Source organism: Chroicocephalus ridibundus, chromosome 4 (genome assembly GCF_963924245.1).
Source record: "Chroicocephalus ridibundus chromosome 4, bChrRid1.1, whole genome shotgun sequence".
In the NCBI taxonomy this organism is placed as follows: Eukaryota; Metazoa; Chordata; class Aves; order Charadriiformes; family Laridae; genus Chroicocephalus; species Chroicocephalus ridibundus.
Window position 1 is genome coordinate 69,729,053 of NC_086287.1, and position 24,156 is coordinate 69,753,208.

The 24,156-nt window shown below is 51.9% G+C and overlaps 1 protein-coding gene across 9 annotated transcripts in view; it reads right to left on the reverse strand.

Annotated features, from left to right (window-relative positions):
* Nucleotides 1–24,156, reverse strand: part of NIN (ninein) — a 66,848-nt gene that overhangs the window by 25,927 nt on the left and 16,765 nt on the right. For 8 of the 9 annotated variants that reach the window (XR_010070892.1, XM_063333820.1, XM_063333818.1 and 5 more), the window contains exons 4-16: nt 19,375–19,544; nt 13,660–13,699; nt 11,979–12,169; nt 10,655–10,801; nt 9,321–9,488; nt 7,861–7,997; nt 6,286–6,426; nt 5,934–6,108; nt 4,838–4,948; nt 3,962–4,051; nt 2,431–2,584; nt 2,003–2,124; nt 190–716 (exon numbers count right to left, since the gene is read on the reverse strand). Coding sequence is in view for 8 of the 9 variants with exons in the window: in XM_063333820.1 (XP_063189890.1) it covers nt 190–716; nt 2,003–2,124; nt 2,431–2,584; nt 3,962–4,051; nt 4,838–4,948; nt 5,934–6,108; nt 6,286–6,426; nt 7,861–7,997; nt 9,321–9,488; nt 10,655–10,801; nt 11,979–12,169; nt 13,660–13,699; nt 19,375–19,544 (2,173 nt within the window). In the remaining variant the exon portion in view is untranslated. Of the gene's footprint in view, nt 1–189; nt 717–2,002; nt 2,125–2,430; nt 2,585–3,961; nt 4,052–4,837; nt 4,949–5,933; nt 6,109–6,285; nt 6,427–7,860; nt 7,998–9,320; nt 9,489–10,654; nt 10,802–11,978; nt 12,170–13,659; nt 13,700–19,374; nt 19,545–24,156 lie in introns of those variants that run through there. The other variant, XM_063333824.1, reaches the window with a different exon arrangement.

Consider the following 24,156-nt stretch of genomic DNA (forward strand, 5'->3'; position numbering starts at 1 on the left):
AAGGTCAGAAGAAAAAGCCCCTGGGAAGCAGCCCAGTGTTCTGGAGTACAACAGGTACCAGCGCTGTACAGTTAGTACGCTCCAATTAAGCGTGGGGAGCCATTTCTGCACTAGGTTCACCTTGGCCACCAGGCCAAGCCATCACGGTCAGCGCACAGCGCTCCTGTCCCCGCCGACGGTGGCACTCACCTTTCCTCCTCCAGGTCCTGCTGGTGCTTCCTCAGCAGCTCTTGACGGAGCTCTTCCTTCTCCAGGGCATGCACCTCCGCCAGCCTCTTCAGCTGCTCGTGAAAGCTGCGTTCCAGCTCTCCCTTCTCTTCCTGCAGCCTCTGCACTAAAACTCTCATCTTTTCTTCCACCCAGGCACCATTTTGAATCAGTTCTTCCCGTTCTTGGCTAAACTTCTCGTTTACCTGCTCCAGCCTGGCTCTAACATCTTCTTCGTGCTCCTGCCTCAACAGTTCTTGCAGATTGGCTTTTTCCTCATCGAAACTCATTTTTAATTTGGTTTTCTCATCGTTGTATTTACAGTCGAGCTTTTCTTGCTGTTCTCTGAGCACTGCGGCCTCTCCTTGCAGTTCTGCAATTTGATTTTTGAGGCCAGTTATTTGCTTTTCCATGACGTGCATCTCCTCAGTGTACTTCTTCCTCATATCCTCTTGCTCCTTTTCACAGTGGATTTTTGTCTCATCTAGCTGCTTTTCGTAATGGCTCACCTACAAAAAGGAAAACAGATCGGATGGGTTCCTTTTCTACAGAATGTTCTACAGAAACGCTTTTGCAACAATTTGCTGTTATATATCTCCATGCGTTCTACAGAATATTTTGATTTACACGTTGGCATCTTACATTGATTTCCCTTGTAAAGGACGCTAAAGTGCTCAGCTTAACTTCTTACTGGGATAAAGATGATTATTATCTAGAAGACAGGGAAATTAATGCTTTTCCATTAAGCAAATTTATGAAAAGAGAAGCCACTAACAACTTTTAAGTCCCAGGTCAGTTTTGCAAATTGCAATTGGAATTTTTTTTTTTTTTTAAATTTCACTGATTACTTTTTCAAAGCCTTCCCTAAATTAAGAGGCAGGTGAGGCCTTTCCTTTTAAAAAGGCTGGGGTGGCTTTGGCTTGGGTTTTTTAATTTGGTTGGGGTTTTTTGACCGGTGTTTGGGTTTGGTGTTTTGTTCTGCTTTTAAGCACAACTGAGATGGAACCCTTAAGGGAAAGTCAATGATTTTTGGGCAGTATTTTACCAGTCCCCTTTTCCCACTCCCATCCCAGCTTTGTCACAACGCAGTTTCAGTGCACCTGTGTTATCCCATACATGAAGTGAACAGATTATAGTTCTATAACAATTATAACGATACAGCCACCTCTCATCTGGAGGTGGGCACTGGTCTGATGGATGCAGTAGAAGCCTGATAGGACCCCGGACGTCTGGTCCTGAACCAGCTCTTGGAGAAGAGAGCCACGGCCATCTCCACACCAGTGCACCTCAAGATCAATCTGCAGATGGACACCCAAAAGATGGGGAGCTGACGGCCCATTTTCCGTAGCACAGGTATCGCAACAAGCGGAGTTTCCGTACTCCCACGGCGCAGATCACATTTCAACACCACCAGACTGCACAAGGACAGCATTTAGCAACACAGACTCCTGCCAGCAGCCTTTCTAACCCACAATTATCCCATGGCAGCGGGAATGAAGTGGCTAATTTGGATGCAGCAGGCTTTCAAGACGGGAAACGCGATACTGCCTCGGAGAGGCTCGACTGCTCTCTCGTGAGCTGGTGGGTGGCGTGAGGATCTACTGCAGCGTTCATTCAGCCCTCTCCAGCACCTCTCCATCGCATGGCAACGTGCGGAAGGAACAGGGAATGCAGAGGCTCAGATTCACAGAAAAGTTATCATTTGACCAGGAATTAAAAAGTCCTTCTTCAAGACCATTCCCACCTGTATGAAGAGGCTGGAAGAGTTGTGAAGGTTTAACTTAAAGTAGCTTACCGTGTCTTCAAGCTCCTGTTTGAGGTGATGTAGATCCCTGTGATGCTGCTCCTTCATTTGTTCAATAGCCATTTCTGCCTCTATGCTCATATTTAATGGATTGCAGTCTTCTGAACCAAGCCCTTTAAAAACAGTAATTATATACATATTCTGGAAGCCCAGGGAGATACATTCTCAACAAAATTATTGCATCAATTTATATTTTAGGCAGCTACTTGCAGCTCTCAGATTCCCATCGCACAGAGAGACATGAAACTGCGAACATTAATTTCGGTTTTGAATATCCACTTAATGGTAAAGAGCAAAACGGAGGTGGTGTCCGAGTCTCACTGTGAAGGTCTGGGAAAGTTTTTTACGTTAATTGCCTCCACGATGTTACCATCAATACCTACAGCACAGAAGCTGGTCACACAGGAGATGCACTTTACCTTGGTCAGGCTCAATGCCACTGTTGCCGTGGCTTTTCATATCAATGTCGAACTCTTCCGACAGCGAATTTTTCAGCGAAGGCCTGAGCACTTTGCCTTGGGCACGGTACTCCTCCAGCTCCGACTGCAGCTCATCTATCTGGTCTTGCAGCTCCTGAGAAGTCGGGGGGTGGGGGAGGACACGACAAAGAAGCCTGAGTGAAAGCAACCAAGGCAACTGAGCATCTGTACATCAACACAGACCCACAGTGAGACATTTAGGAGGGAATTATAGTAGGTAAAGACTCGTTGATAACCCTGCCGTCATGCCACAGTCATCCTATCCGCAAAACAACGCTCTTCTCCAGGTTCCAACCTGTGCAAACAACAGAGGTGTTTCTCACTAAAAGAGCAGAACCTTCTTCAGACCGACAGCCTGTACATATTCTGCCTCTAAAGCACGTCATGCTCCAGGACCTTTCACTTTATTCCTTCTTCCTACGAAATTTTTTAAACGGCAGCTTAGGCACGTTTTCAAACGGTCAAATACCTCTTCAAACACCATCTACTTGGAAAAAAATAAATCATCAAATCAGAAGCAAAGGATCAAATTAGGAAAGAGATATCCTCATTACTGCGTTTGCCATCTGGTACTTTCTGCTCGCTTGCCAGCGGAATATCCCGCGTGTTTGTGCCAAACGCCATGCGCCCCGCTCAGTGAACGGCGTTTATTGAGGAAAACGAATCCCTGAATGTGTAAACATGCAATTCTGCAGATTTCAGTGGTTCAGAAAGTGAACCTTGAATACTGATTCATATCAGACAGTACCAGAAAAAAAAACAAGCCACCGATTGCATATTCAAGCAACTTATTATCAAGACATACCCATTCAGCAACTATTTCTAGAAAATCTTTGCTTTTAAAAGGCAACTTCCTAAGAGAGCTACCCTGCTGTTTCAGATTAGACTGACTTTTGCCGCGGTAGTCCTTTATTGAATGAAAAGGATGATACAGAGCAGATGAACCGAATGCCCGTAACCATAGTAGTCATCAGAAAGTCAATATGTAAATAGACACTTGTGGGCCCACCTTGAAGAAGTATTTCAGCCATATAAGATTTGGGGAGGAGAAGACAAGCTTCAGATTTTCAGTTTTATTTTAAGAAAACGCTACTGGTTTTGGAAACCACTAAAAACTCGGGTACATCCTATTTCTGCTGTTCTGAACTCAAATTAGGGCAAAGTTTATTTCGTGAATCAAAAACCCGCTAGTGTAGGAGTTGAGCCTGATGTCCAGCTGGGGGATGAAGGATGCTCCATAGACCCTACCCAAGCCCACCCTCGTGGCACCTCCTCCCTCATAGCTTGGCCGATTGCCTTTGTGGCAAGAGTTTCCGTCCTGCAAGAACTTGGGTTAATGGAAAAAAACCATTACACAGGAAAAAAAAAACAACAACAACAAAAAAACCCCAGCAGCATTATATCGCTGCTCTGGGCTGCTGTTTGCAGTGAGGGTGTTCTCAGCGCAGACGGGTGCTGGGTCTCCACTTACTCTGCACTGCCGCTCGTATTCGCTTCTCATCTGTGCCAGCCTCTCCTCCTGCAGGAAAAACTCAGCGCTGCTGGGATCCAGGTCACCAAACTGAAACGGCATGAACGGGATGATCCAGTTAACTCTTCCACCAAACGGCCCGGCCCATCACAGCCCGGGTGCCATTGGCAAGCAGCCTCTGTTTTCGCTTATTTTAAATACAGAAGCTCTGTTTCCATGCTGGTTAGGGGGCAATGAGCAACCTCCCTGACAAATACTAGCTGCTATCTCGCCGTAGCTCTCGTGCTAACTTTAGATTTCAGAGCACAGCTTCCTAGTTTTAGCAGACGCACGTCTCAGTTGGATAAATAATCCCAGCTTTAAAGAAGTCTGGAAAACAGATGCTGGGTGAGAATCCCAGTAGAGGAGGCTTTGTCTATGGATGCAGACACACTGAAATGCCTTTGGAGAAGCTGACGTTGATGAGTTTATTACAATACGACCATCATCAGCTGTTCACCTCGATTTTCGCCTAAGTCCAGCAGAGATGCCAGGTAACACCTAACACCTCGTGTGTCATCTACCCTAGAAAGGACCAGCACGGTGGCTCTATCAAAAACTACGTGCTGGGGAAAAAACGATCCCTGCAGATCTGTGGGATGATTATTTCACCGTGAGGCTCCCCCCTATCAATTAGTGTAAAACTACAGCTAAGGTGGAATATCTTTAGTTTCCTTAACTGGAAGTCAGGCAGGCAGCTCATGCCAACAAGGCAGGCTTGGTCACATCTGGGTAGGGACCCCAAGAGCCTCCGGCTATTACTTAAATTGGCAGCTCGAGTGTAGTAACTGAAAAGCCATTTAATTCTGGAAGCATACCGGGAAAAGGAATATTTACCTTCTCAGCCAGGACGTTTTCCAAGTTCCTCTGCAGTTTGCTTGCCAAACTTTCGTACTCGGCCAGTTTTTCTCCCGTTTCCAACAACTCGCTTTCCAGGCGGCTGTTTTCCTGGACCAAACAAAAATCCCCAACAGCCTCAGCATTTGGAGAAGGAAAACATTAACACGTGGTAACTCCTTAGAAAAGGCTAATCTCCCAGTCACATCAGAGCACAACGCTGTTACAAGCTTCAGCCGAAGAGGAGAATGATGAATCCACGCACACGTAACCCCTCTTCCCGCAGCAAAACAGCGAGTGTGAACTCCAGACCCACAGCCGGCTCAGACTCCACGCTCCTCTGCTCCTCTCACCCTCCAGACGGCTGCTTCAGGAGGAATATTTTACGATTTTCCTGATGCTCACAGGACAGCCACCCCCTTCAAAAGCCGCTTGCCTGAACATCTGCAAGGGTATATTAGCTCCCTCGGACTGGCAGTGCTTTTGATGTCGTTTGTAAGATAATGCTACCATTTATTTATTTATTTTAAACTGAGCAAAAGTTAATTGTATGGTAAGGCAGTGGTCAGATAAAGAGAGTTTCAACTTAAATGTTTTCTAATTAAAAAAAAAATCTAGAAAAAGGATGTGAATCTGTGAGGTCACGGTTGGGTGACACCATTGCATTAGGCAGCGGATAAATCATCGAAATGCGTAACAGCAAGCTTGCTTTAGAGGTGGTTTTTTTTTTTATTATTTGTTTTTAAAGTAGTATTTTAAACTTTGTCAAGACTTATTATCTCCTGTCTGGGCAGCCAAAGAGCCAGCAAGGCAGACGGCCCAGCCAGTAGCTGTACACAACGCACACTCTGCACTTGATGGCAGCAGAGATTTGAACTGGAGCCTTATGAATCCAAGGAGTGACCTATCAAGGTGACCCAAAAAACAGTTCTCAGGGATACGCCTCTGTCTGGCTGCTGAAGTGACTTTGAGCGAGCTCCACGTGCACTGTGACACATCCTCTCACCAAGGACTACGCTGCGAGCCTCGCTCCCCACTTCTGGGCACCCTTGACCTTTGGGGGGGAAAAATGCCAGCTGCTTTGAGTCCCCGTTACCTTCAGGGAAAGGGCCAGGCGGTCCCGGATGTAGTTCTCATCTGTTTTCAGCTTTTCTATCTCCTGCTCCAGCTCCAGCCGCTGTTTGTTTGCCTGCTGCAGGATTTGCTCCTGCTCCCTCTGGAGCTCGTTCTTCAGAGCTGCAGTTCGTTCCTTGTACTCCTCATCCAGCTTCCTATGAAGGCGTCGGAGATAAGAAGAGCTCATAAGCAGCAGCAGGCGGCAGACACCGCTGCGAGCGAAGCTCGGTGACAGTCGGCCAGCACCAAGCCACTATGTCTGTCACCGCGTCCCTGCAATGCCGTGGCAGTGACGCCACAGAGGAGCAGGGGGATGAACCAGGACGCCATACCTGAGGTTGTACTCGTTCCGGCGCTCAATTGCCGCGTGGTGGTCATCCACTTCGGAGGCCATCAGGGATTTCAGCTTTTCGGCTTTTTCCAAGTCCGAGCGCAGCTTCTCTTTCTCTCTGGCCACTTGGTCAACCCTCTCCCTAGGGTAAAACACAGCCCGCCTGGATTAGGTCACCCCTCCTGGCTCCCCCAGAGAAGGTACTTGCAAGGGGCTCATCAGAAAAGAACAGCTCAGAAAGCTCTCCAAGGGCCTCATCAACTGCATTTAGTCACTAGATATGAACTTGCACACATAGCTCTGGACATGTCTTGATACGCACATAGGTCCCAAGACCTCAACGCTTGAACTCCTCAGCTGTGGTCTAGCCCCCCCAAATTGCAGCTCTGTGCCATTTTGCCAGGCCACTTTCTGCCCCATTTACTTGTTCTCATCATTTTCTTACCTTTACCACTTCATCCTTACACTATGTCCAATCTACTAAGATCTGTTACATTGAGCAGCTTCCTTGATGGGAACTTAATAACAAATCTTTCCACTGGGTGAGTGTAAAAATGTATTTAGACGTGTAGACACAAACCATGGGAAGCCTCATCTTGCAGCCACGCAAGTGGAACAGGCAGCTTGCACGTACAAGTGATAAGCCGATAGGTAACAGGACATGTGCAGGACCAGCAAGAGTCACCTATGGTACTGCATGGAGGTGGACGCAGAAGCTGATAAATAATCTAAACTATTCAAAGATTTGCAGTACAATCCAGACACCGCCACCGACTGGAGCTTGTGCTCGTGGCAGATGGATGCAACAGTTACCCAACAGCAATGAACCAAGGCAGAACTGAGGGTGCGACGCTTGGAGTGGGGGTCTCCAGAGGGGTTGGACAAGATGATCCATTGGTGCGTGGAAACAAAGCATTTGAGCTCCAGTAGTACATGTATATAATTTATAAATTAACAAATATACATTCAGGGAGGTGTTTCCCATCTCCCACACTCTCTCAGTAGAGGAGCTGGCATGGCAAGTGCTGTGCCAAGTCAAACTATGTTGACTTTCAAATGAAAAAAAAAAAAAGGGGGTGGGGGGGGTGGGACACCTGGTGGTTTTGTCCCTCACCCATGCCTCTACCACATGGCAAAACCTACGGAACGCTACTGCAAGAAATCAGTTGGGATTAAAGGTCCTGCTTACCAAATGGCACCAGCCTTAAGTTTCGCATTCCTTGGCCATCAACACCCGCTGCAGGTTGCGGTGCCCGTTTCCAGACTGCAGAGTGGGGCTGGAAACAGCCTGCCGCTTTGCCTTTTTTTTTTTTAATTATTTTATTATTTATTTTTATATTTTAAAGTATATTTTTCTGCGATGCTTGGGCTTGAGCGGTTCGCCCACGCAAAATGAGAGAGTTGAAAGTTTCCGACCGAGCTAACGGAGAACCTAACCTTGCGGCGGAGTGGCAGCACCGCACCGATACCCCTCGGAGAGATGCTATGAACCCCCATTAATCGGCTGCTACTTCAGCTCCCGCTCGGCAAAACGGAGAGCGAGGAAGCGGCAGAGCCGGTGATCCTGGTGACTTACAGCAAGTGTCTGATCTCCGTTTTGAAGCTGGCCAGGGCTGCCTGGTGGACTCCATTCTTGGTTATTAAAAGCTCATTTTCTAGCGCCAGCGTCAGCTCCGTCAGGTTCACCTTCCCATCCAAGCTGAAATCCAAAGCCTGCAAAACAGCGCGGCGTCAGAGCAGAACGAGGTTCCCTGCCCTGCAGGAGCCCGGAGACGTTTCTACGTGGAGTGACAGAATAAAATGAGGAGGCTCAGAAGAGATCTTTGCTTGCTGATTAATCTGTCACAAATGCCTTTGGGGCAATAAACCAGACATCTCTGCCACCTTCCTACGTGGAAGAGCTGCTGCCAGCTGCGGGGATGGAAAAAATGTCCTGGTTGTGCTGCAAGACCAACAGGAAATTAAGCTCACGCCTGATTAAAAGTGTTAATTCTCTACGGGACCTAACTACACCGGCCTTTTTACGTATTTAAATGCTGCAAGAAAGTGGTCCGAGACAAACAAAACCAGCTCTTGCAACGGAGAGAGCACAGAAGCAGCCTTGTAGGAGGTATGCGGTAGCAAGGATCCCACCTCTTAGAAATTAAGTTATCGTCAGCAACGGCTTGTCGTTTCCTTCAGCCTAACTCTGCCAGAGCACAAAGCGGAGCGCAGCGGGGCTAGCGGTGGGGCTGAAACACCGGAAAAACCACCCCAGGGCCACCGGTAAAAGCGAGCTATGAGCTAAGGAAAACAACAAGCAGCAGAGGAGGCAAAGACGTACCACGTGAGCCCAGTAAAAGCAGGACCAGGTTATCAAGCTGGTCTGCACGAGCCCAGCCTACAAGTGGGTTTTATTGCCCGAGAGCAACAGCAGAGCTTTGGATCAAGCATTTATGACAACCTGGATTGTTCAAAATCCGCAATTAGATGCCAAGAGAAATCTGCCACCGCTGCTGCAGGGAGCCCAGCGACGCTCTCAGAATACATGTGAAATTCTCTTCTCCCACCCATGGCTTGTAGCGAGAGGGACGGGGATGGGGTTTACTTCAGGTATCTGATTTGCCACCCCCTTACCCTTTTACTCCGTATAATAAAATGCTAACTGCGGGGCAGGATTTCAAGTGCCATCCTCCCACCTCGGCGCGAGCAATAATTCAGCTCATCCCCGTGCTAAAAGGTTTGCGGGTGCAGCTTTTCAGGGAGGTAAAGGAATTAAATTGCTTTCTACAAATATAGGTGACCTCTTTGAGCCGAGCTGGAAGTCACGCTACATTTTTTTTTTTTTTTATCATTAACTTCTAGCTCTCTGGGACGCACCAGTAAGGGAAACGATCAGAAGTTTCCCAGAACGGTCAGACTCGGCACTTAGCACTGGGAAGTTTAAAGAGGGGGGAAAAAAAAAAAATAAAAATAATTCAGCTACAGTCCAGCATCCCACACAGAGGATTAAAAAAATAAGGTAAATAAAAGGGGTGAGGTGGAGGTGTTGGTTACCTTGAGGATCTCCTGGCTGTTCTCTATGCCCTCCTGGTGCCAGCAGTCGAGGACCCCCTCCACGCAGCCGTAGCCCATCCCATCGTCCAAGCTGGAGAAGAGGCAGAAGCCGACGGTGCTGGGCATGGCCGAGGGGGTGGTCGTGCGCCGCCCGCTCTCGTCGAAGGACTGCGGGGAGAGGGGAGAGGGTGAGACGGGGCACGGGCAGAGCCGGGCATCTGGCCACCCCGCGACGGGAAAGGCTTATAAATGTAATTTCGCTAACAGTAGTCTGGAGATTAAGGATTAAGGTCTGCGTTTCCCCACTGCCAAGCAAATAGACGGCAGGAGCCCCGCTGCTGACCTCACGGCACCACAGCGCAACCAGGCGCTTCAGATTTAAAATAAATCCCGAGGAGGAACAGCCTCAGAGCTGTCCTCAATGCTCCAAAAGTGTTTTGCGCTATCCATTCTTGGTTTCAAGCGTCACCTCCCCTAAAAAGCCTGCAGGGAGCGTATGCACTGGCGCTTTTGCTACAGCCCTCAGCCTCCAGGCAAAGATGTCAAACTCTTTCTCTCTCTCAAAAAAAAAAATATTAGAGCAGAAAAAAGAAAAATTAGAGGGACTTTTTACAAGGGCATGTAGTGATAGGACACGGGCTAACGGCTTCAAACTGGAAGAGGGTAGATATAGGTTAGATATTAGGAAGAGATTCTTGGCCATGAGGGTGGTGAGCCCCTGGCCCAGGTTGCCCAGAGAAGCTGTGGCTGCCCCATCCCTGGAGGGGTTCAAGGCCAGGCTGGACCGGGCTTGGAGCAACCTGGTCTGGTGGGAGGTGTCCCTGCCCAGGGCAGGGGTGGGACGAGATGACCTTTAAGGTCCCTTCCAGCCCAAACCATTCTGTGATTCTATGTGGGACCTGCATGCCCACAGCATCCAGCCTACCCCCAGCCACCGCTTCCCCCTGCACCCAGTTTATACCATTTACTTACTGCACTTCAGAGCTTGCAAGAGCCATCTCCACGCCACGGCAAAGGGAAGCCATCTCCCCTTTACCAGGGGCGCGTTTTCTGTTTTATCCCCCCCCACACCCCGAGAAAGCCTGCAGCAGCTTCACCCCATCGCTCTCACTCAGGGCAGAGGCAGATGCCCACGGTGCTGCTGTGCTCACCGGAGCATCCCCGGCTCTGCTCCAATCCCCGAGCTCTGCCACCATCTCCAAAGGGACCTCCGATTTGTCCCCACCACAGGGACAAAGACGGGAGGAAGAGGAGGAGGCAGGTAAGGTGGAATTTTCCCAGCACTTCTCCCCCCTCCTCCTGCTTTTACTCCAAGATCCACCTCGATTTCTCACCTGCATGGAGAGGTGTCGTTTCAGCTGTCTGTACGGAGTAGACGCCGAGGGCGTCAGCGACTTTCCGTTTCTAAACAAGCCATAGAAAAAGTCCTCTATGCTCATGGTGCCATCTTGCTCCAGGTTATGGAGCACCTCTTCAAGGACCTGCAAGCGGCAGAGGACAGAAATCGCACCTGCTATTGCCAAAAGCCCCGCGGTAACGATTTGGCACGATAGAAAACATCCTATTCCCAAGGCTCTACAAAAAAAAAAAAAAAGGCAAAGCAAAAGCTGCCTGGCACATTGCATCAGCCTAACGCTGGGGCACGGCAATCTTTGGATGGAAAACTGCAGAGCCACATACACTATGAAAATCCTGCCTGTCAACGCGTGTAAGCTCCTGGTCATCTCAGCTCGGAGCCTCCACCTTGCGAGGCGGCGCGAAAACCCCTTGTGCCATTCTGCTCCCGAGACGGGGTGACCGCAGGGATTCAGCGCAAGGTAGAGAGAGAGATGCCAAAACCCCAGCAGCTTGAAGCGACCAGGCGAAAACAAACCAAAAACACAGTAAGACACTGCAAGGTTATAATAAATGTGGTTTATGCTCCAGGGCAGTCTGCTTTCTGAAAAGCGAGACGAACCTTGTAAGGACCAGAGATATTAAGATGAATCCCTCGCCATTTCTCTGTCTACGGTTTATTTTTGCATTTTCTGCCTTAATATCCTGAAAACATTTTCTTGCAAAGGAATACCTGCTCAGAAACACGCTTTTATGAAGGAAATGATTACAAGCCATGTTATTTTAAGATGCAAAACAGTCTGGGGTTGGTTTTTTTTGGGGTTTTTTTTTTTTACAAAACTGAATCCTAAATTGATGAGAGACTTTTTGCAAGAGAAATAATTTTCCCGTGGACTCTTCCTACAGGACAGGAACAGCCCGCAGGCCTTCACAAAGTCAAAAGCAACCATCTATGAATATTTTAACCCATACTTGCTGTCTAGCTAGAAGATTTCTGGGATTAAGGAGACATGCTTGGAATCTGGGATATGTTTTGAAATTCCAGTTTACTCCACGATGGCATGAGAGGACACACACGCTACGGTGTCAGCAAGGCTGGCGTCTGCCTTCTGCCAGAACAGCCTCCCATGTCCGATGGTTTGACACTAACAAAATCGCTGGAAAGCCACTGGTTGGAGGTGAAAACCGCCTTCCAAGTAGCAACCTGTTAACCAGCACTTGTGCTTCAGGCTTGGGGTCAACTGCAGGACAGGCTTTGTGGGGGCCACAGCTAAAACCCAGGCTTGTGTGCTGGTGCGTGTGGCTCCGTACGTGGCCACTCACCTCCCCGGCCGCCGTTCGGAGCCCATACTGCTCGCAAATGGAGACGAGCTTTTTCCGGTTCAGGAGGCCGTCCCTGGTGATGCCGAGGTGCTCGCAGACCTCCTGCAGCTTCTCCTCTATCCAGTCTGGGGTAGGCAGCGAGGTGCTGGGGGAGGCATTCAGGTCATCTGGGTTCCAGAAGCGCAGCTGCCCTGAAAATGGGGAAAACTGCTCCGGTTTCTGCCCAACCACTGCATGCAAGTGACCACCAGAAGACCTGGGGGCTCTGCATGTCGCAGGGGACTCACTGCTACAGCAGGCAGAGCCTCCCTCCTTGCGCATCAGACCCCAAGTGTGCCTTACCTCATCCTGCACACTTGTAATTTTGGGGTACCAGCACCAGCATGGCTATCGGACTCTCCCAGAGGGTGCAGATCCTGCTCAGCATTCAACTCGTATGGGGCACCACAGGCGAGGGAACCTCATATCCACAGAATCACAGAATGATAGGGGTTGGAAGGGACCTCTAAGAGAGGAGATCATCTAAGTCCAACCCCCCTGCCCGAGCAGGTTCACCTAGAGCAGGCAGATGCAGGCGCAGGGTGAGCTGCAGCCAGGAGGATCTCTGGGGACATGGATGAGTCCGATGGCCAACATGGGCTGGTGACCAGGGGAAGCGCAGCCCTGCCACCTTGGCTGCTGGCATGGATGGAGAAGGGACCCCTCCTCTTCTGGGCAGTTACAGGATCAAGGGAAAGGACTGTGCGAGTTTCATATCCACATATACCTTGACCAGGTCGAGAACTTCAGTGGTTGCCCGTCTCCATAAACGTCACCCCCCAGGTGGAGCTGCCTAAACTTCCACCCCCTTTGAATGTAAACTGTAGTGTATGTTTTAATCTAATAACTTCCAAACAGCCCTTCAGGGGAAGGAGAAAACCCAACAGCCTTCAGCTGAACACATTTCCTCTACCCCCAGCAAATGCCTGGAGTGCAGTCTCACCCAGCTGGGAACGCTCACTAGACACCAACCAGTAAGAGCTTCCTCAGCTGCCAGGCCACCTCCTTCCACCCGCTACCACTCCCTGGAATAGCAGCTTTTGGAGCAAAAATGAGGTCCCCATGGATGGGGTAGGGGTTAGAGAATGGTTGGAAGATGGACGAGGTGTTGAAGCAGTTATAAGTTGCATGGCTTAGTTATAAACATATCTTTGCATGCTGCAGGTCCGGCTGAGGGTTAGCACCAAAGCCCCACAGTCACCCCGGGGGGAGGGGGGGGTCTTACAGGACAATTAGGACACATTTAATGACTGGTCCGTGCTGACATCTAGTGCCCACCGTGCCCCACTACAGCCAGCAGCCCCCGGGGCAGGAGTGGGGACCAGGACCGGCCCCGGCTGCTGCTCTGGGGGTGCTGGGGCCAGGGACACCGGGGACACCTGCAGCAGGGCAGCCCCCGCGCCGGGCAGGAGGAAGAAAAGAGAGCAGAAAGGGTAAGACACAAGACTGTGCCCTCCAAGGAGCCCTGCTTTAGCTTTCGTGCCCAACTCGGGGCTTGCTTGCCCCACGTGCCCCTTGTCAAGCCAGGCTGGGACCGCTCAGTGCGCCCAGCTGGCCTGAGACCATCCCAAAGTGCTCCTCTCATTCACCTTCAAAGCTAAAGAGACAATTAGCACACACAAGCGCTGCTGTTTGCTCTTACCCTCGGCCTCATACTCCTCGCTGTCTCGCGTCTTCCAGCGCTGGGGAGAAAACGAAAGGTTCCCGGGTTATTACTATTGCAAGACATCACCCGTATGAAAGAGACTCTGCAATCAGCATCAAACAAGCTACAGGGCTCCAGCAACGCCGCCAGGCTTTCATCTCCCCGCTCCCCGCGGGCTGGGCTGGCAATCCACGGCTCTTTGATGCTGCCTTTTGCTGGCACACAAGGTTTTTCGGCAGGGATAAACCCCAGCTGCAGCAAGAGACACCTAATGCCCTGCAAACAACCCACGAGAGGTGACAGATCCGAGTCCAGCAGGTTGATGGGAGAGCGAGGGATTTGCCCTCCAAGCAAACCATGCTGCTTGTCTTAGAGGTATCAATGGTCGAGATGAGGAGACAGGGAAGATCATGGGCTGCATGAGCGCCTGCGGTTGGGTTATCCTCTCCTTCCAGCACCCTCTTTTCCCATTGCAGAAAAGCTACCCCCAGCCCACGTGGATCTCCAGCCTGCAAGCCGGGAGCACAGCACATTTCGAGTCTCGAGCATCCCCATCATGAGTAGCCGTCGGCAGAAACTTGCATGGAATACCACCATCCCTCATCCCGGTTCCCCTCCATGGACAACCATGTCACCCACGCCAGCCGCGGAGCCCGGGTGTCCCAGGCACCAGGGTGGGGGGACATGCACATCCGTGGCAGGTTAATTAAGTTGCAATGAGCCCACGACTGCGATGGGGACATCTGCTTCCAGAGCACGTGCGATGCGGGGAAATGAAGCTTTCGCTGCTTTGTGCTTTCCCCTTTGACAAGGGGCACCCATCTGCCTGCGGAGCTCGAGGGCCAGCAGCCCAAGCTCCGCTCCAAAACGCCTCTGCTAACTGTGGGTCAGGAGACAGAGCCGTGCTGCCAACAAGCTCTATGCTGAGCTAGCTAGAGGGGGGAACAGGAAAAAAAAAAAAAAGAAACCCCCCCCAAAAAACCCCAAACCCACACTCTTTGCTGGTCTTAAGCCATCCTGCTTCCTCAGTGGCGATACCACATCAGCTCAGGCGGCACCGGCAGCAGGGCAGAAGTACGTGATTTAAAATGATTTCCCCGGGTATTACATGTTGTCTTGTCTCTGCCACCCTGGTACCATCTGAGGGTATTTACTCACAGGCGATGCTCAGCAATATTAACTCCTGGTTTAGCAGCAGCAGCGGCAGATGTTGCCTCGCCGCCGCTACAAGTGGATACTCCTGCCTGCACGTGACTGATGGATTTGAAGTCAAAGTCACCCAGGACATAAAGAGGCTCTAAATCATCATATAAAACTTCAATACATCTCATTCAGATTACAGCTAAAAGCCATTAATCTACAACGTTGCCATGGAAACTGGATTAGGTCACCGGACTTTTTTTTTTTAGCTCTTCTGCTTGCTCCCATTTCATCTGCTGGACCGTCCGAGGGCCATACGATCCTGCAGCATCTCGATACCCCTCTGCTTTTGGGGAGGGCCTTGGATGGAGAAGTGTGCGTGTGGGGGGGCTTAACCTTTGCTTTCCCCAGCAGAAATCAGCCTGGCAGAGGCAGATCACAGGCAGGGATGGAACCTGCGGCTCTGCCGGATGTTCCAGACAAAGCCAAGAACACAATATCTAACATCACACTAGAAAGCTGCAGATTTTTGTCCTGCTAGCACCACCGTCGAGGCGCTGGGGTGGCAGGTTGCTGCTTTGCCGGATAAACCATCAGGACAAGCACACAAAAAGCAGGAGCCGAGGCAACAGGTGCCGTCAAATTACTGCCTGCAAAGGCAGACAACAGCCCGTAAACACAAACGTCCCCAACAACGCAAGAGCTGACACCATCCCAGCCCATAAGGGCCTCTACGTATGCCAGTTCGGTGCTGGGAGAAGGTACCTTTGGGTACCAGGCAGAGCTACCACCCTGCAGCCGCTCATCCTTGGGGCCATGCATCCCGGGGGTGGGGGTGGTGGGGGCGCACCGAGGTGAATCCAGGCAGCGATGCTCAGAAACAGGGGGCCACTGCCGCCTCCAAGCCTTTTTCCATAAGCAACATATATATATATTCGATTCCAGAAGCAGATCTAAAGCATTTAGCACCAGCCCCCCTTGCTTCAAGGGCCCGCCTCCAAACCAAGAGCCCCCAAACCACAGCACATGGTAACTCCATAAATACCAAAAGAGGCTGTTGGGGGGTGGTGGTAACCCACTGCCACCCCCCGCCAGGGAGCTCGTGTGACCTCCCTCCCCGTGCCGGGGAGGGCTCGGGGGTCCCTTTGTGTGGCTGGGGCTCGGGGTCGGCCACCGCCAGTGGGAGGACAAAGCCAAGGGTGGTGGTGGGGGTGGCTGGCTCATCCCCATGTCATTGTTCCCCCAGCCCCGGCGGTGCTACAGCTGGATGCAGGTCACACACATCGGCGGGCCGGGAGGGGCGACCCCAGGAATGCGTTGTTATTATGATTATTATTTGGGCAGGCGCGTGCTTGGCCGGGCTTGAGGAGCAGATGGCCACGGCTTTCAATGCTCGCCGCCCTCCAGCTCGGGGCCCGGGCGAGCATCTGCAGCCTCTGCCGTTTGCTCGCCCCGGCCTCTCCCCATAATAAGGCAAGAACCAACCCCCCCGCCATCTGCTTTAGTGAGACAGACCTTTGTTCTCCGCCAGAATATATTGCTAATTAAAATGACGATCAGGAGCGCCCGCTGAGCCTGGGCCGCTCTGCGGGCAGCAAGGTGAGCCTTCGCATCGATGCTGATGGCCCCCCATTCTCCCTCCCTGCTTGACCAGACACCAGCTCCTTGGTCCCAGCAGCCAGGGCAGAGACCCCCGAGAAATGGCAAATCTCCACAACCCACCAAAAAAGCACCAGAATCACATCAATAAATGGACTTTTCGGGGGGTGTTCGCACGATCCTGAGCTGTTATTTGCAGATCCTGGCTTTACAGGACAGCTGCGCTTCAGGGGCCTCACACTTGTACATCGAGAACCAGAAGACAAAGAGTTTCAGCCTGACCCTCCCAGAAGGTTGGGGAGGCGATGCTGGAAACCACTCTATGCAGGAGCAAACACATGGATGTCTGGGGAGCAAGTGGCTCCGTTGGGCACCAAAGGGACAGAGCTGGGACATGACAGCGGTTTCTACAACCTGCAAGTAGGTGGGACCTTTCCCAGAGCAGAGCCAGCAGCTGGGCAAGGGGTGATGACAGATGCCCTACGCTGAGGTTTGGAAGTCAACATGGCCTTAAGACTGGCCACATCTGTGTACCCAGGACTGCACTGCTTGGGGACCCATGAGCCAAAGGGTGCTGCTGCCCCACCACCAGCTTGGGGTTGGTACCCCACGGCCACCAAACCTGCTCCCCATCCCAACCCTGCACCACCACCATTGAGCAGAGCATCATCAACAAGGCAAAAAGGAAACGAAAACAAGGTCACAGCACTTCCCAAGGCCACCAAGACCCACCACCTTTATCAAGAGTTTAGGACAAACAAGCTCGAGTGGCAGCCGGGGCCGGAAACGCAGAGCTTGAACCACCACAAGCTTTCACATTGCATTTCTGGGTGCGTTCATGGCTGCAGCTCCCTTAGCGCCACATCCATAGAGCTGCCAGAGCCACTCGTTTCTCGTCACCCATCAGCCTAATAGCATCCGTGGGGACAAACTCGTGCAGGCCAGAGGGAACCTCAGGATCCCTACAACCACCCTCTGCTCACAGCAAGGTCAACCCTGAATTCAGACCCAGCTGCTCATGACTTCCTCCGGTGGCACCTGGAAAGCCACCAGGGATGGAGGTGGCAGAGCCTCTCTGGGCAACCGATCCCACGCCCAGACCAGCCCTCCGGGCCTCTCCTCTCTTGTTGACAGAGAACGAGAAGGGGACGGAAGCCTCTCAGACAGAGCCTGAGCCCTTTTAATTGGCATGGCTTGAAAGAAAGCACCAATTAAGCCACACTGCCCCAGTTCTCAGGCCAGCACAACACCCTGGGCTGGAGGCAGGCTTGGGGAGCGCAGGCAGCAGCGTGTTTATACACGCAGCAGGAGAAACCCGGGCAAAGGCTGCTAGTTGTACTGAGCCCCAAATAGTCAATGCTTCAGAAATCTCCATCACCACCCAGCACCCCCGGGACCTCCAATGCCTTCAAGCAACTCATTTCTATGCATACTGAAAGGATCTTCTTTTAGAGACAGGAGAGCAACGCTGATAAAGACGGAAAGCGGGGATTTTACAAATTTAGCCTGGGTTTTGCTCAAGTTGCAAGAGAATTAACCATCCCACCCATCCCAAAAGGCGCAAGAAGACATCCCACCAGGAGACTGATGCAGCCACCGGGGAGCACAGCGTGGTTACATCCCAGTTGAGTTAATTGACTGACCTTGGTTATATAGACTAGCTTTTTACACCTCCTTGACAGCTAAAACAGAGGAGTAAGATTAGAGTGGCCTCTCCCATCGAGGGCATCGCCTCCCTGGGGGGTTGTGGGCAGATTAACATTGATTCCAAGGTCAGGGCAGCCCATATGGCCAGCACCAGGAGATGGATGAGCATCCCCATAGCGGTGAGCAGAGGTTACCGAGAACAGGGTAAAGAAGCTGGCTCTAGTGGAAAAGCTTTTATTTGAGTTTTTTCTTTTTTAAAATATCATTTTTAAGCTCTTCTGCATAACACTGGAAATGGGACATTCCTCCTTTGCTTCCCCAGGCAGGGTTGGGCAGCCCCCAATGCAGGTGGTTGCAGAGCCACCCCCCGCCAGCTCTAGGACGGCACAAGTAAAGCCAGGAGACAGGGGAGGGGGGGAAAGCCAGCAGCACTTCTCCTTCCCACTGGAAAACTCCCACCGCGTGCTCCTGAACACTGAATCAACAATACTTGGCAAACGGGGGCAAGGCTGGAACGAGCCCAGCTCCAGGGAAATGCTGCTGCGGCCGTATGCTAACGCAGGCCACCGAACCCGGCCGCCCTTCACCTTTTGCTTTTCTGTTCTGAAGGAGCAAGAGGAGATTCTGGGGTTGAAAGCACTAGCACAGAGCCACTAATTCTGATCCCAAAACCGGGGAGGGGGGGAATAATATACTGATTTTTCAGCAAGTATATGAGCAGGCACACGTGGGGCCATGCAGCTCCAGGGTGGCCAGCCTTTTCCTATGGTGCAGGAGCATGACAGCTTTTTCCTGGGAAAATAAGATGACTGGAAGGAGAAGGGGGTGGCTCTGGATTTAGGGCATCGTTCCAAGGAGCTCTGCCACTCACCACCCCTCTTCCCCATTCCCTCTCCCGGAGAGCGCTGCCGGAGCGCCGGCCCAACTTCTTGCAGATGAGCGCTAATGGATGAGGACGTGCTCCGTCTGCTCGCTGAGCTCCCAAGCCCACACTTCGTTAGCCACGGAGGCAGCGGTACAGCCCTCGCTTAATTGCTGGCCCGCGCCACAGCCAGGAGCGTGGGGAGGCCAGCGGTGCCAGCACACGTCACCGTGCCACCACGTGAGCCCATCTCATCCCAGCTTCCCACAGCAGCCTGCTTGCGGAGCGGGAATTCGAGGCTGGAGCAAGGGAGGTGCCACCTGGCCCGGCTGGGGACAGGCGAGGAGGGTGACCATTGCCTTCACTGGGATGACCCCCATGGACATCCAAACCACCTTAGGGTGGCATGGGGAGCAGTGACATTTGCTGGGGGACAGCCCACCCCCTGGCCCCTTCCCGCTCACCTCCTGGCAGCCGCTGGAAGCGATGTGCGGGGGATGCGCTTCCTCGCTCAGCGGCTCGATGACGGTCACCTCGGCAAAGTCCTCCACCGACTCCTGGAACTCCGGCAGGGAACGCCGGCCGTAGCGTTTGCCACCTTTGATGTACTTGGGCTGGGCTTCTGGGGAAGAATCTGGGAAATTCAAGAACAAAAGCACATCGGTAACGTGATTTTTGCAGATCCAGCTCTCGGGTCATCGCAACGCACAAGGGCAGGTTTGGCTGAAAGGTTTCGAGCACCAAATTGCCACTACCATCCCCCTGGGCAGGAACCGGCTCCTTTCCAGGACCACTACCCTCGCCGTGGCATTGGGCCTGACGGGTTGGAATCGGTCCTGCTCCAAAAAGAAAAGAAAAAGAGAGAGGCTGGTGCAAAGTGGAATCAGGGCTCCATCTTCCTCACCCTTCCCCAGTTCCCAAGTCAAGTTTGCTCTGATAACAAGATGGGGAAAAACCCCCTCAACCTTGCAAAGGCAGCCTTGGATGGGAAGTCAATTAGGTCTCTCCTCCTCGCACTAATCTTCATTACCGGCGACGGGCAGGTTTAATTAGGGACAGCGCAGCACTTGAGCAGCTCAAGCCTCCAGATTATGCAGACACCTGGGCGACCGCCACTGCTTTGGGTGGATTGAAAATCACAGCTCCATTAAAAGCGTGAAAACAACCAGGAGAGTGGGAAAAAAAAAAAAAAAAAAGGGCAAGTTTGGAGGCGAACGTCTCTCCGGGGGCCAACGGGAGCAGCTGATGCGGGCGACGGCGGGGCAGGTCCCGGCTTGCGCCGCGCAACTACCACCAACTGCAAGATCTAAATAACCCTTTGGAGTCATCGTCATCTAATTACAGGGGGCTCCGCGGCTGCTCCACTCGCATTCCCCGGCTCCAGCTCCCCGCAGCAACCTCCTGCCTTCGGGGACTGAATTATCCGGGAGCGCTCATGGACAGGCATCAAAACCGAGAAATAAATAAGCACATTTTAGGGCTGTTTTCAGCAAGAGTCATCCGATGTCTGGAGCAGGGGGGCAAATTAAACGGAGGACCAAATTAACCAGGGATTCAATTAGGGAAAGGCTCTCCAGCACGCTTTGTTTCAGTGTTTGCTGACCTTACCATCGAAACCTCCCCCAGGACTCGATCATCTTTATTTTCCGCCACTTGCAGCGCGCCGAGGCAGCGGCAAGAGCAGCAGCTTTTTAAAATTTTATTTGCAGAGGGCTCTGGTACAAAATAAATGCAAGAGCGCAATACTAATAAGGAGCAGGGAAGCCGCTCCATCATTGACAAACGGTACACAGAAAGCAGCAGGTCTCTAAACCCTCCCCCCCACCCAAATGCCTCCTTGGGTAATATTCCTTTAGATACGGAAGGCAGCTTCAAGCTTGTTAGAGGAAAAATATTCCGCAACTTAGCTATGCAATGAATTATAAAATACACAGGACTAGGAGTCCTTTGATTCCTCCAGCCTCGTGCTCCATCCATCCATATTGCAGCTCTAGGGAACAAACCCGGCGCCCGTGTTTGAACAAGGCCATTTTAACAAGATTTGCTGCAGCTGGGACTCGCACATGAAAGTTGGGTGATGAAGTGCGCCGATAGAAAAATCGCAACGAGACAGGCTGATTAAGTAAGAGCCCGAGAACAAAAGCAAACCTTATCACTCCTATTAAAGCCTGCCCGGTGGTGAACAATCTCCATCCAGCAGCTCTCTCTGAAATGCTAATATTTGTGGCTACTCATTCACCCATTTATTTTCTCCCCGCCATTTCCCCCGCCCTCGCAGAAGAGGGCTGGGGGGCTTTGTTTTGTTTGGGTTTGGTTTTGTTTTGGGTTTTTTTTTTTTTTTTTGAGAAATAATTTTCCTTCCTCTAAGCCAGAAACGCACCTCCATGCCCATCTGTCTTTAGAAAGATGTGGGGGGAAGAGAAGGGGTGATTTAGCAACAATGAAGCGATGGCTTAATTTCCTTCTGGATTTCCCAATGCGCAGAAAAGCCCTGTTTCCACCTCCCCCCCGCAACAGTGTGTTTAAGCACCACTGCTATGAAAATGCAGCTGTATATGGAAACACAGGTGCCTTCACCCCGCGCCACCCTCTCAGTGCTTTAACAGCAAGCAGGGAAAGAGGAGCATCTCCCCGTTTTTGTGTTTTAAGCATTTGGAGGCCGGCAGCTGATTTCTCTCTCTCCTCTGGCCTGAGGTGCTTGTTTTTCCTTTGCCATTAAAAAATTGCGAAGCCCGAAAACCACCCTGGGAGGGAAAGGTGACCCTTCACAGGTTGGGAGGAGCAGAAAGTTCGCTCCTGCCTGGCAAAGCTCCGGCTGCGAAATAGGCTGTGCCCGAGCCCAGCTGCCGAGGGGATCCCAGCTCAGGCACCCTGAAATCCCGTTTCCAGAGCCAGGCTGCTCTCCTTAACGCTGGCAGGGGGGTTGGACTAGATGATCTCCAAAGGTCCCTTCCAACCCTACGATTCTGTGAGACAGAGCTTTTCCCCTGCAAGCCCCCGTGGCACCGTCGTGCTGTTGGCTGCCAGGTGCACGGTGCAGAAGAAAACCCTCGTGCCACAGGGCGACAGGCACCGCACCACCATCAGGGACCGCATCCTGCAGCCCCATCCTTGGCAGCACTAAAAGGACCCATCGCCTTTACAGAAAGCCCCACGGACCACCATCTCTGGACCATCTCATGGGTGTGCATGGATACCTCCAGACGCGCAGCATCCTCTAAGCCCCTCTGCCCTCCCAAACCCCCAGCACGGAAGCTGGTGCCCTCGGTGCTCCCACTATCCTCAGTATTTCAGGAAAGCTGAGCACACGCGCCACCAAAAAACTAGCAACCCGTGCTCCCCGAGCGCAGAGAGCTCGCTGACGAGCCGAACCGCGTTTCCCATTTCCAGCCAAAAACGAAGGAGGAAGGATGAATGGAAAGAGCTGCTTGCTCCATACATGCTTTCAGAGACGCGTGAAGAAGACAGGAAGGAAATGTCAAAAAATCGATGCTTCCCGTGAGACAGAGGCGCACGAGACAGCCCTGTCTGCTATTTACCCCAAACGCTGTAAAATATACCCCGGTATTGAGCACCGAGGGGAGGCTGCTCTGGCTCCAGTCTGACCTCTGGTACCCAGTTCGATACCCAGCGGCGAGGTGAGATGCTGCTCCTCCCAGACCCTTGCTGCGGGGCGGGGGGTGGGGGGAAAGTGAGAGAAAAAGAAAATAGGTCGAACCCTCCCTGCTTCCTACAGCCCTCGGCAACGTGCGGGCTTAGTAAAACACACACTCCGGAGCCAGCGCCTAATTAGACACTGGGGTCTCATCTGGCCCCCCTGAACCACCCCCAGGCTTGGGATGGGGAGAGCAGGAAGAGAGCAAGCCTCTCGCCCGGCTGCCCCTGGCGGGGGGGGTGGTTTGTGGCCCCCAAAGTGCCCTCCTAAAAAAAAAAAAAAAAAAGAAAACAACCAAAATCAAAACCCCACACCCTAAATCTGCATTTCACAAGACACCCCCACCCCCGATTCCAGTGCTGCAGACAGAAACCATCAATTCCCCAGCTCGCTTCCCCCCGCTCCCCCCTCCATCTCGGTGGTTAAACGTCTGCATGGTTAGAGATTTACACTTGATTTTCTGCCTTTCTGCGCTAGATAAGTCATTTCAAAATCCTGCTCTGCCCTCAGAGGCAGGGGGGGCTCCCCTTGATGGCGAGCAGCATTTTCCTGGGCCCAGCATCAAAGCCGCCGAGCGCAGACAAAAGGGGGTTTAGAGGAGGAAGACCCTCGCCCCACGTTTAGAGGCAAAATTAATTTCTTTGCTGCTTAAGATGCGGACAGGAGGGATCCTCCTGGCAGCAAAGCCCATCGCAGCAAGGATCTGCTAAATCCCAACCCCTGGGACACCAGGAACTGGGATAAACTCCTCCCAGTCCCTATTTCACACTTCAGGCTCAGCAGCGGAGGTGGAGAGGAGCGGCGGCTGGGTCAGCACAGCCCAAAAATCAACATATTTCAGCCCAAAGGCATTGCCTGTACCTAAATCATCCCCGTCGGGACAGTTTTATACCTGTCCCCTCCCATCGCTGCTTGCGGAGCCGGAGCTTCGCAGCCACGCGAGCAGCCTTTCCCCCACGGGTGGGATTCCTGCAAGAGCATTATCCCCACCAGCTCCTCTTTGGGAGGGCATCTCTGTCGTCTCCATGTGATGGGAAGAAGGAAAAAAAAAAAAAAAAAAAAAACAAACCCCAACAGCCCCTCATGACCACAAGGAGGAGGAGGAGGATGGCGTCAAACTGCTCTTTAATTTGTCCTGGGTGTTCCTTTAATCCTGCGCTCCACCCCAGTAATCCCTCCCTATCCGGGCTTCTGACACACAGACCTGACTTTTTATTCACAATAACGGGGAGGAAAAAAGCCTGATTTTATTTATTTATTTTTTTTACCCCTTAATCACCTACATACTGATTTTTACTTTTTTTCCCCACCTCCTTAAACCTATTTTCTTGCCCCCCCGGCCCTTCCTCACTGCTACAGTGACCCAGGGACAAAGAGCATCAGTGGCAGCAGCGCCCAGCCCGGGAGCCCCAGGCTCAGCCCCCGGCCCCACAGCAGCATCTCTCCAGAGCATCAAACCCTGGTAATTCGGGCTACAATTTATCCACACACACCACCTTGGTCAGGCAGCTCCGCAAACCCCGAGGTGCTGCTGCTGGGGGTGACGGGTCCCCCCAACAGTCACACTCCTGCTTGCAGGAGCTCAAATAAC